The 12,370-nt window shown below is 37.6% G+C and overlaps 1 protein-coding gene across 2 annotated transcripts; it reads right to left on the bottom strand.

Annotated features, from left to right (window-relative positions):
• Positions 1-810: 810 nt before the first annotated feature.
• LOC116720305 (volume-regulated anion channel subunit LRRC8C) lies at positions 811-5,407 on the bottom strand. 2 transcript variants are annotated; one of them, XM_032563478.1, is made up of 3 exons: positions 5,290-5,407; positions 4,280-4,431; positions 811-3,227 (listed from the first exon to the last, which is right to left on the bottom strand). In XM_032563478.1, the coding sequence occupies exons 2-3, from the start codon at positions 4,418-4,420 to the stop codon at positions 972-974; spliced, it is 2,397 nt and encodes a 798-aa protein (XP_032419369.1). In that variant the 5' UTR covers positions 4,421-4,431; positions 5,290-5,407; the 3' UTR covers positions 811-971. The 2 variants fall into 2 exon arrangements, with proteins under 2 accessions (XP_032419369.1, XP_032419370.1); XM_032563479.1 differs by having other exon boundaries at positions 4,275-4,431.
• Positions 5,408-12,370: the final 6,963 nt, after the last annotated feature.

Here is a 12,370-nt window from a genome sequence, read left to right on the forward strand (position 1 = left end):
GTTTACACAACCTTCTGTCTAATACTGGTGACACTCTTCATCACCCCCTTAACTACAAGAGAAAAGACACAGGGTAATGATTTACTTGGTATGGTGGCATTTGGCACATACTGTGCAGCTACTGTTGTTCAAACTCCTCAGTTACACCCAAATAACAATCTATAATATAATACTATGAGGGTGGGTCAGTGTTACATTTTACAGAAGAGGTATTTCTGTTCATTTCACTGCTAGGATCCTGTTTTTCAGTCATGCTCTGCAAGCCAGAACATGAATAGACTTGAAGGTACAAAGCAGAAACAGAAAAAATTTTTGGGTTGCTGAGTTTAAACCTTCAATACACTCAGAGGGAAAATCATGGATAAATAAATGGAGAAAGAATACAATAAAAAATCTTTGTATTTAACCTTTTAATATTATGATCTTCAGATTAGTAACAGAATAGTCTTTCAGTTGTACTTCTAATGCAACGATACTTACCTACAATTAAATAAATAATACTCAATTAAATTAAAACTTAAGTGTATTGGTGTTTGTCTCAAAGGTCTCCCTTTTTCTCTATATCGCCTAAACGGAGGCAACATGACTCAACACAGTGAAGGACTCCTCTCTGGGCAGTAAAAACCTGTTCTACAGGATACAGCACAAACCTCCTCAGTCAGAAACAACATAGGTCTGTCTACAACATAGTCTTTATTTTGTGCTAGCATTAAGGGGAAACCTTTCGAGAACTATAGTTTGAGCCGGACCAGCCCCCCACCCCCACCCCCCAAACATCCAAAAAAAGTAAAAAACAAACAAGAAACAAGCTCTGTAAAAAGATATTTTAATAAAAGAAGACACTTTGTTTGTCTAAAACACATATGTATTACATATGTTTGTCCACAATTAAAACACTTTCCTCAATGCAAGCCAGAACACAACTGGCCACCATGATTTTCTTAGTTTGCCACTATCCTCAGCTTTCAGTCTCAGCCTTGACTCAGCTTCTTTTGTAAGTCTGATGGCAGCAAGTCAAACAGGCTGTCCTCTACTATCAGTCCAGTGCATCTCAGAAGAGGACACTCTCCTATCTCCAAAGGCAGAGAGTCCAACTGATTTCCCTTAATATCCAGTCGCACAAGCTGGGCCAGGTTGCCCACTTTGGGGCTAAGATACGAAAGGCGGTTGTTACTCAGAACCAGAGTTTTCATTCGTTTACAGGAGAAGAGCTCCTCTGGCAGAGACTCTAGAGAGTTGAAGGCAGCAGAAAAGAACTGAAGACCCGGTAGTATGTTCACTTCTGAAGGAATGGATGTGATCTGATTGTGGGAGATGTCGAGGTGCCTTAGCCGGGTGCAGTAGAACAGCCGAGACGGAAGCTTTTTCAGCTTGTTAAAGCTTATGTCCAACGTCTCCAGTGTGTGCAGCTTAGTGATGTGATCAGGAATGTAAGTGATTTTATTGTGCCACAGACGGAGCGTCACCAAACGCCGACAATGCTGCAGACTCAGGATCTCTTCCACAGTGCAAAGCTTATTTTCCTTCAGGTCTAGCTCCTGTAGATTGTTCAGGCTGAAAACAGCGCTTGGGATGCGCTCCAGGTCACAGCCTGATAGCTCTAATGAAGCTAAGTTGGTTAACTTCTTCAGTGTGCTAAATGCCTGGAGCTTGACCCCTTCATTGTGGATGCACAATGCCTTCAACTGTGACGCTAGGTCACCAACACTGGGTGGTATCTTTCGTAGGTTGGATCGTAGACTAAGGAGTTTCAAAGTGCTGAGATCTCGCAGAGATTCCAAGTTGCCAGTTTTCGACACCTCATTAGTTAAAGGACCAGTCAGATATAACTCCTCCAGACAATGGAGGGTATACATCCACATAGGGATCTCCTCTGAACTTTCAAAAGTAAGACGTAGAACCTTTAAGTGTTCTTTAAGATGGTTCAGGGCAAGCAGTTGCAGCTTAGCTGGACAGTAGATCAAAGATAACTCCTGCAAAGAATCCAGCTTTGCCAAGCCAGCTGGAATTGTGACATTTTTAACTTGCTCCAGTTTGAGTGATTCAATTTCTGTGATTTCAAAGACAGTGTCTGGAAGGCCTGGTAGTCCTGTAAGACAGATTTCCAACTTATCTTTTGAGTTCTTAGAAAGGTGGGCGCGCAGCTTTTTGTTGGTCCACTCGTGGTTCAGGTTGAGTTGATGGAGGTGGCTCTCGCTTACCTCAGAAAGAAAGACTGCAAACCTTTTAGGATGCAGAGCATCATACTGGTCCACTAGATGAAGCAAGAAAGCAAAGTCGTTCTTTACATCCGGTATGTCATTGACACCTGTTTCCAGTCTGACGTGCTCAAAGGAGTACTCCTTCAAAGGTCGGTGGAACACCCAATATAAGGTGTAGATGCACATAAGTCCATACACTCCTATGAAGCAGATGTAGCAGTAAGCAAGCTTGGAGAAAAGATGGGCTTTGATGTGGTTACAGCAATATATATGAAAACCAGTCAGATCAGGAGGGACATCACAGCGCACAATTACTTCAATATTTTGTACCAGCACTGCAGTGTAAACAATGATAATAAGGAACTTGAAGACTTTGAGAGATGTTTGTAGCACATACATAAGGTACAAGATGTCTGCCTCCTCTACATGGGTTCGAAACTTCTTCACCTTTTCAAAGAGAGCTTTGGCCTGCTCTCCCTCCTTTTTGTCCAACACAGAAGGAGTAGGCTGGGGTTCCTGGACTTTTTTTTCTGAATTAGATATGACCGAGGTGGAGCGAAGAAGTCCTATATTCTCCTCCTCATCTGCTCTGTGGTCTTTGAAATCCTTTGACACGGTGTTCTTCCTCAAACTGACCAGCTTCTCCTCTCCTCTTTCCTCTGAAACTTCACTCAGGGCCCTCGTGGTCCAGGGTGAGTCAAAGCACTTCCTCAGAATGTTGACAAAAAGGTCAATTTTAGAAGATGTCCCAGGGAATTTGAACCAGAAGCTGCTTGCTACCATGAAGATCATAGAGTGGATCACCACAAGGTATGGGAAGTACTTTGCATACCAGTGCACAAACCTCTCATAGCAATATTGGTTAACAAACAAGTATTGGTGAATGTCCAGGTTATTCTTGCGACCGAACAACTCCGTGACGATGGGGCTGTCACTGTTGTTACTGCTGTAGTCAATGATGTAGTTGCAGTCTACTGCCTCATTCTTGATATGGCTGGGCAGACATGCGATCTTGTCCTGGGTTAGCTGTGGAAATTAAATAGAAAATGTTCTGTAACTTAGCTAGAAACAAAAGCATAAAGACTAAAATAAATAATGTGTGGCAATGCATTCTGATAAGATCCCCAAATTATTAAATATGTGAAATAAACCACATTTTCACAGTTTAAGTGTTGGAATTCTGGTTTTCTGCATTTCCTCTCTTTTAACTGCAGTAAACCTGCAAACATCTGTATACTGTATAAATATTCATGAGGCCCTGTTTCTGTAGGAGTTTTACCTGTTATCTTTTGATCAACATACACCTATAGTACATAGAAAAAACAATCACCCCCACCCCTGGATGTTTTAACAATTTTATTGCTTTTAAAAATCAATCAAGATCAATCCTGGCTTTTTTTTCTTTTTTTTTTTTTACAAAAAAATCTTTATAATGTCCACATTAAAACTGATTTCTACAAAATTAGGGCAATTAAATAAACATATGTAACATAAATTAAGTCACTGTATAAAAAAATTGTCTCTTTAGCAATCTTCCCAGGGTCTTCAGAGGAGTAACAGGCCCACGGCATCATAGAACCTCCACCATACTTTCTATCATCTGACCAAAGCACATGGTTCCAGTTAAGATCCCAGAAGAGTGTAATGGTAAGATAGATTTTTTTTCCTGGCAACCCCGCACTGTTCGAAAGGTTCGTTTGGGGTGGCAATTGTGCCACAAGCAATTTTGTCTTAACATGATTTTGTTTTATTCCCTCCCACTGAATAAATGCACTACAAGTAAAGGCTGGATTTTTCTGAGGTTTTTAGTGGTACTGTGACATAGTCTGTCTTAGAGCAGAGTTACTAAATTATACTTGGTGTGTTTTCAAATGGCTTGGAGGTGAGAAACTGCACATACTTTTATGCTTTGCACTGAGACAGAGAGAAGGGTGTGTGGGGAATTTAACATTCTGATACGTCATTCCGGGGTGCCACAACATGCCAAAAGAAGCTAATAATTAACCTCCCCAAGATATTAAGTTGTAGAAATTAGGTAACATGCAGTAAAATATCTTTCATGCTGGCAGATACCTCACCTGCAGGGTGCAGCCAAAGACACCAATCATGAGCATTGCAATGCACAGGTACTCTGACAGAACGTCCCACCATGGTTTCAGCACCCGGAACTGGGAGTTCTGCTCAATCCCGAGGCTTTTGAATTCACCCACTGGGATCATGCTGCTGCGCTCTGGTGATGGAAGAACAGTGGAGGTCAACATGGCTTTAAATTGACACCATCTGCCAAGCCAGTTTCAAAGTTTTGCAAAGAGATATGGCAGAGAAAAATTTGTGTTAAAACTAAAGGCTAAGTGTCTGCGCCTTTGAATAAATAAAGTAGGGACCAGGGGTGCTGCTAGAAAGTTTTTCAAAGGGGGCCAGTGATAATCTTAGGCTTGGCACACCAAAACCAAAAAAAACACAACAGAATTTCTTTTTTTTTTTTCTAGTGCTGTTTACATACAGTATGTAGATGTAAATATTGCCACACACAGAGCTGGGAATGGGTGATAAATATTTAACAGTAGCACTCAATTTAGTTGACATAAAATGACAGATCATAAATAAATGCTGCAACCTATTGAAACATGCATTCTCCTATCTCATAGTGCTGGGATCTGAACGTTTATAGGGGTGACAATAAATGCCCTGCCTACCTCCACGCCACAACACACCCCTTACTTATAAGGACTGAACGAATGTTGACAAAGTGGAAAAGCTAGTCAGACAAGAAGAAACAGCCCTCACACAGGAAACAGTTAAACATGTCATGAGGAATTTGGTTTAAATGTGTTTACAAGTCCCCAGTGATTTTAAATAAAGATAATGCACCTATGACAGTACATTTTATCCAATCCAATTAATCTGAGATCTGCTGAATAACCCGTTCGATGAGCAATTTACCCTAAAGGTCTAAGTTTTGCAAAGATTAACGGGCGCTCATAACCTTAGCTGCGTTGTTTCTAAAGTTTTCACATTAGTTTCGCGTTATGGGCTCACAAAGTAAAGTAAAAGCGAACGGTGACTCAGCCAAGTGAGTCCGCCTTACCTGCGTCCGGAGAGTATCTGTTTTTGTCCGGGGATAGTTGGAGCACTTGGTTTTTTATTTTTTCATCACCTCAAGGGAGCGCACCGGTGTGAAGTGAGGGACAAGTGACAGGAGATTTCCGTTCAGACTTTCAAAGTAAACTCCAGTTCGCTCAAACTCCCACATCAACACACCTGAAAGATAAAATCTAGACCGGAAACAGACTTTTTGTTTCCTCCAGGCCAGTTTTGCTTGATGCACGTGACTTCTCACTAGCTACAGCTTGTGATTCCCTGTTTTCAGTCTCCTGAAAGCCCACTCTTCCTTCCCATCACTTTTTTAGTGTTGTGTTTAAAAAGACGTAAATTTGTATAATGGGAAAAATGGTCTTATTTTTTTTAAAGCGAAATATAATAAAGTTAATGTTAAAATCCAATTCAATGCGGAGATTGAATTCGTATCTAATCAGTCAACAGTAAGGTTTTACTTTGCTGTGTTTAATGATCAGAACCAGCTCTAATTAAAATCTAAAACGTGTTGATTAATCTCAATTTGAATCGCTACACACTTCCTACACTGTTAAACACATTTTAAAATTGGTTATATGTGTTTTTTTTAGTTTTCTTTGGTGTAAGTGTGACTGAAAATATCAATAGCTTAGTTGTAACTGTTCAACCCCATGGACTACTCTACAGTCAGAACAGATTCTTTAAAACACAGCTGAAACTTTTGAGCGTAGACAAGGCAACATAAACCTTTATTTTTCTGCCACATCCACTGACTTAGTTCAGGTTCATTCCTGACCTTCCAACCTTCGTCTTAATATCTTTTTCTCCAGACATTCCTGTACCCATCACATGAACATTTCTGTCTACAACAAATACTCTTTGAAATACACGTTGTGATCTGTAAAGCATGCTAGTTTCTTCAGCTTTTAATAACCAGTAACACCTCAGTTAATTTAAAATGTTCACAGTACTATCATATCCACATATTTGCTTGGACTGTTTCAGTTTGTTGTTTCATTGATGATGGAATTATGAGTCAGATTCCAAGAGCTAAAGTCTGACGTTTTTATCAGTCCTGACTTTAAAGGCAGCCCTTTTATGGTGAAGGGCTTCCTTTCTCATAAAACATAATGATAGCTGCAGTAAGCAATATGCAGCCAAAGTGTTGTGAAGTAAAAAAATAAAATAAATACACATATTGCCAAGGTAACACAATCACTTTGAACTTAATAAATTCCTCTACGGTTTGAATTTGAATCAAGGTTGGTTGGTAGTACAATTCCCAGATCCTTGTTACACTGAACACAGCATGAACAGCTCTTGCTTCTGTTTCAAGCTCTTCCTCTTCATTGCCTGTCATTTGTATATATTTACCTTGCAAATAATTCATACCAACATTTCCTTTGAGTTGCTACTTCTACAGGGATGCATTGCTCCGGGCTCCTGTATTTGGTGAGATTACAGCCTAAGACTCTTGTGAATGCACAGAGTGTGGGATGCTTCCTTTTGGATTATGTAATAATGGTCTACAGTTTCCACCTGCCAGATTTGGGCAGGAAGCTTTTTTTCTAGCTCTCTATGGGTGGTCGATTTTACAGTACACTGTGTTCCAGTGAACATTGACTAAGTCACATTAAATAGAAGAAAAACACCTATTTTACAACATTAGTAGTCTATATCTGTAACTACGTTTAAACTGGTGGCTCTTAAAAATGAAATATTTGGCTCTGTTTCAAAGAGCGTTGGCCCCCTCTAGTGTCTCCTGCTGCTTCAAACTCATGTCCTACTTTGAGGTTAGAAAGGGGTTTAGGAGTCATCATTCTAGATGATGTTTTCATTGGACGTAAATGTACATTTGGCATTGCAAACATCAATTCACTTAAGCATTTTAACCATCCAACATAAATAAGTTAAAAAAAAAGTTTCCTTCCCTTTAGTGTTTGTTGTACTATACCATTAACAGTTTCTTGGAAAACTTCCTGGATCATTACACATATAATCCAGTCAACGTTGTCATATTAAGCAGAAACTTCCCACACCAAATATCTTCCCACTGTGTCTGTTATTCAAGAGCACACAATCACAAAGCCTCAGTCCCAGAGGTTTCTATGGCTTTAAGGATGCCTTGAGGTATAATACAATCTAGTTTTGTAGTGCTGATTGTAAAGAAGTGAAATACATAACAGTTCGGTGTTTGAAAGTTACTTTTAACACTGAATTTTTTTTGTTAAATAAAAGAATATCCAGTTCAGATTTTCTGTAAGCCTCAAAGGCCCATAATATTTGGTTAAATTTATTTCACCACATTTCTGTAACCACCAACAAGTTAATGGTACTTTTGTGGTTGGATTCTAGATTTCCCTTATGGTCAGACTGGTTAGAGTTAGTTCATTTCAATATATTGATTTCCCCAGAAGCTATTACGCATTGTCCAATGTTCAGGATGGACAAATGGACATGCTAGTCTGTTTTATGGATTCCAAAGTCAGTTTTTCACCGTGTCCTGTTGGCCCAACCAAAGCGGTCATCATTTCAGCCTTCTACCTTCCCACTTGAGATGGCGTTAAAGAATTTGGAGGTAGGCCTCCTCTGTGCAAAACACTAGTACATCTGGAAACAAAACCCCAAAGAAAAATGCTGCCACCATCCTGTTTGACAACTCGGTCAGTGTTATAAAGACACAATTGACACCCCCAAACATACTTTTTGTTGAAATAGCTAATTTTGTGTCTCACTGAATTAAAAAGAGACTTGGTTTATCTATGTGTGGAAGGTGTTAATTTTGGTGATGTGAAACCTTGGTTATTTCTTAACATAATAACCAATTATCTTTTTCACTGAGGATGACAGTTCAGCCATTCTAGGAGACCTTGGCAAACTGCACTGTAACAAATTGCCCTGTATTTTTACAGTAAAATGCTGGCAGCAGGGTTGCCAGCATTTTACTGTAAAAATACAGTACCCTTACTGTAATCAACTTTACAGTATATTACCGTCACAAAAGAAATCTTTTGATTACAGCACATTGCTGTTTTTATCAGATTTACAGTAGACTACTGGCAGCTGTGTTGCCAGTATATTACAGTTTTTCTATGGTATCATTACTGTTGAATTCACATACAGCTTACTACTGTAAATTTCCAATACAAAATAGAAACATAAAAAAACACTTAGAAAATGTAAGTTCCATCATGTCAACCAACATTTATTTGGGAAAAAAAAAGAACCAACTCAAACATTGACTCATATACAGTCTTTAGTGGGCCACATAATAAAGAAGAAGGTTTTGAAACGACAACGTATGTGTGCCTTAAACCTAAACCTTTTCTACAAGAATGTTGAGGGTAAACTGTCCAAAGTAAGTCGTATTCTGGAAAAACAGTAAGAAAATCACCATCTATTTTGTAAAATAAATTTCTTAATAACTGATTTAAAGAGTTTTTGAATAAAGCATGAGTTGTGGCCTTTTGATTAGTCTGAAATAAAATAAGAATGAAAGAAATTATAAAATAATGCATTGTACAACTCAGCACACTACTTTTTTAATACAAAATACTACTTTTAGTGGAAGTGAGGAACAATATGATGCAACATAAAACAAATGAAACATTTAACTTTCAATCTAAAGCATAGAAAAAAGTAGCAAATTTTAGTTTCATAAAAATTTAAATGAAACATTTATACTTGAATTTCCTTTAGGGCAAAATCAGAGCTCCAACTTCAAATGATAAAACAATGAAACAATATTTGACAACATACTGTCAAGATAAGTTAAACATTGTGCCTGTACAGTCAAAATTACAAATTACATCTGAAGAACAGAAAGTGGGAGCCTTAACAAAATTTATGCTATAAATTAAAAGAGATGTCTAAGATTATGCTGACCTTTAAACCAAAAAAAATCTCTCAACAACACTCCTGTTCAGGGATAAGTTGCCTTCATGCCTGTATAGTTTTTTGTTTGTTTGTTTGTTTGTTTTTGCGCAGAGGGGCAACAATATCTATAGCCTGGTTAGAAAGTTCTCACTAACCTTCTCACTATATGAAATTCCACTCAAAGTCCATGAGGTTTTTTAGCAGAGTTGAAACACGGGGGTTGACAGTGACCGACTTCTTTTGAACAGTTTTTCCTGTCCTCTTGGAGACGATCTTGCCACAGCTGGCCTTGGTCCCTCTTTCAGGGTTGATATCAAGAAAGCGCCTGAAAATGCAGTAATTTCAGATTAGTATATGATGCTTAAGGAGTCAGGGTTTAAGGTGTGCTAGGTGGGAAAAGGGGGGGACGGACAGGCGGACACAAACCTTACCTCTGGATGAATTCAAGTGTACATGCAGCCTCTTCTTGATATTGTAGATTAAAGATGTAGTACATTGAAAACAGTGCAGCAAGCCCTGTCACAAAGGTTGGTTGAATGCCCTCACATACAATATGGCTCTCAAGACTGATCATCCAGTGCCCAGCAGTCACATGGTCTTTTCCACCTGAAAAATAAAATTAAAAAAATTATAACAAGTATCGTGACTTCTACAAATTACCTTTACCATTATTTCTAAAACATTCATTTAAAGATATTGTGTTTCATGCAATACAAATAAATCAAAACCTTGTCTCATCTGCATGTTATTGTATCGTATTGTCGTGAAAATCTTAAGCCACAATGAGTTTTGTTTTTCTTTGCAAAGTTATGGCCATCTTTATTCATTCTCCAGTTAGGTCATCTTTCTTAAGATTTCTACTGACAACCTAAGAACATATGAGCTAAATCTTTAAAAAAAAGAAGTTTCTACAGGCAAAGTTGATATTGACCTAACCGTAAGTGATCTCTGTTGCCACTCAGCTTATCGTGAACTCTTGGGAAAACTAGATACAAATTTGTAGGTTATCTTTGACAGCTGTTTTGTGATCAACTTCTCTTGATTATTTTTTTTTTTCTATTTTTCTATGAAATTAATTTTAAACAAAATTGTAATTTTTCCATCTGTCAAATTCTTTGATCTTTGGCTTTTTGAATGGAATTGTAATAGATGCTTGACCCCCCAAAAAACCCAAAATAATCAACCAGAAGCTTTTTTGTGTGTTTTGTAGACAATTGTACACTGGTTACACTAAATACTCACTTTGGGCTGCAGAACACATTTTTTCAGAAAATTCTTTGAGGTATGGTGACCTATTTTCTGTCATGTCTGGTTCTATTATAATTCAAGGACTGAAAAATAAATATAGTCACTGAAACTTTGCAGTCCATGTCAGTTAACAGTGTACTCACAGAGTAGTATCAGGCGTGGTGTTAAAGGCAGGTTGAAGGTCTTCTCAACATCAGTCACTGTGGCCGATGACTGTAAAGAACAAAGAAATTTCAGTAAGAACATTAGTTCCTCAGGATGAATTCAGATGTCAACAATTCAGTGAAATATATCAGAATAAATATTATGAAAATAAATTAACAAAACTAACATCTGTGGAAAGGATGAGGCCATCTGTGCTCTCTTTGAAATGGGCCATCAGTAGCTGGACAACATGAAGTGCCACCTCAGCGTCTTCATCCTGAGAGAAAGTCGCTCGAAAGTGGCACAATCATTGGCACAGATGTAGCATGGAAACATTTTTAGATAAAATCCAACAATGTAAAATCAAATTAAAAACAGGTAATAAAAAATAGCTGTCAAATTAAAACACAGGATTATCAACAATGACAAAAATCACTTTGCCTGTCACACACTTTACAGTTGTTCTGGTTTAACATCAACTTTATGGAAGGTACTGAAAATGTTTGTGAAATATTTTCTGCTGCTTCAACAGACTACACTTTCTGCAAAATACACACAAAAGGTACACTTTGGGGATGTAAGTGAAGACAAACTTTTGAATGTTAAGAGTTAAATACAATAAAGAGACACCAGCATAACATTTAAACAGTTTTCTGCCAAGTCAACTTTGTGAAACTCCAAATTCCCAGTTGATATCCATTCACCAATTTCACTTTAGCAGCTAATCATAGCAATTCAAGTCAAATTGCACAAAAGAAAGAAAAAGAGCTTCCAAACATGTCAATATTTGTAAATATGAATCATCAAAAAATAACTAAGTAACAATGAAAACGGATTACTTTAATTATTTACCTTCTTATCTACAAGATATATCAAATAATGTTATGCTAGCTTCCTTATTACAGCATGACAGATTAACTAAGCTAACTTTCAAATAGCTACAGTCTGCTTAAAAATGACAACTGTATGACAACATCATCTGACAAAGAAATTATGCTCCAACTTACCGGATTGGCTCATAAAATGCAGGATTCAAATGGATAGTCCTTGTAAAGAAAATTCTAGAGGTTGCTTCCACATGTCACAACGACGTGCCTTCTTGAGAAATACGGTAGCATTCTGTTTAAAGAGAGCCTCCTTGCTGTTGAATCTAACATCATTCCCAAAATGCAATGCTACTCACAGTATATTACAGTATTTTATTAAAAACAGTAATAATTGCCCAGAATGCATTGTTTTTCACGGTGCAGTACCGTTTTCAATAGAAACAGTATGATACTGTTCAATTTTGGCCGTTTTTATACAGCAATTTGTTACAGTGTGGTGTCAAAACTGAACAACTTGTTCTTAGATATGGTTTTCTGAGGTCACAATCCTGGAATCAGCACCTATTTACAGTAGAGTTTCCATTATGAATGGATGCTAAAAAATGAACCAAATTTGCTAGTTCTGCAAAAGATTGGTACAGATCCAGCAAGATATAAATCCAGAATTTATATAAGATAGTATATCAGTACCTTGTTAAAAGCTACAAAACATGTGATTGATGTGGTGGGCTTGGTATGTATAATTTGGACCATGTGTGAATTAGATAACAATTCAAACATCTGTACCTACTTCTAGTTAAAAAAAAAAAAAAAAAAATCCAGCCTAGAAAAATAATGCCTCAATCAAATTACTAAAAGTGAAATTAATCAGCTAAATGCAGCTGTGAAGAGTGGAGCTAAAAACATCTGACAAGAACTGGATCAAAACATTGTGTTCTTTGGTTCTGAATTGTAAAACGTGAACAAAAAAATTTAAGAGCATATACATTACAAACGTTT

The sequence above is a fragment of the Xiphophorus hellerii genome, chromosome 5 (genome assembly GCF_003331165.1).
Source record: "Xiphophorus hellerii strain 12219 chromosome 5, Xiphophorus_hellerii-4.1, whole genome shotgun sequence".
Classification (NCBI taxonomy): domain Eukaryota; kingdom Metazoa; phylum Chordata; class Actinopteri; order Cyprinodontiformes; family Poeciliidae; genus Xiphophorus; species Xiphophorus hellerii.

Bases quoted from the DNA above. Each gene is read 5' to 3' on its own strand.
- LOC116720305 (XM_032563478.1), bottom strand. From the start codon at position 4,420: ATGATCCCAGTGGGTGAATTCAAAAGCCTCGGGATTGAGCAGAACTCC. The intron at 3,228-4,279 runs GTGAGGTATCTG...TAATTTCCACAG, and splicing joins TCTTTGGCTGCACCCTGCAG to CTAACCCAGGACAAGATCGC.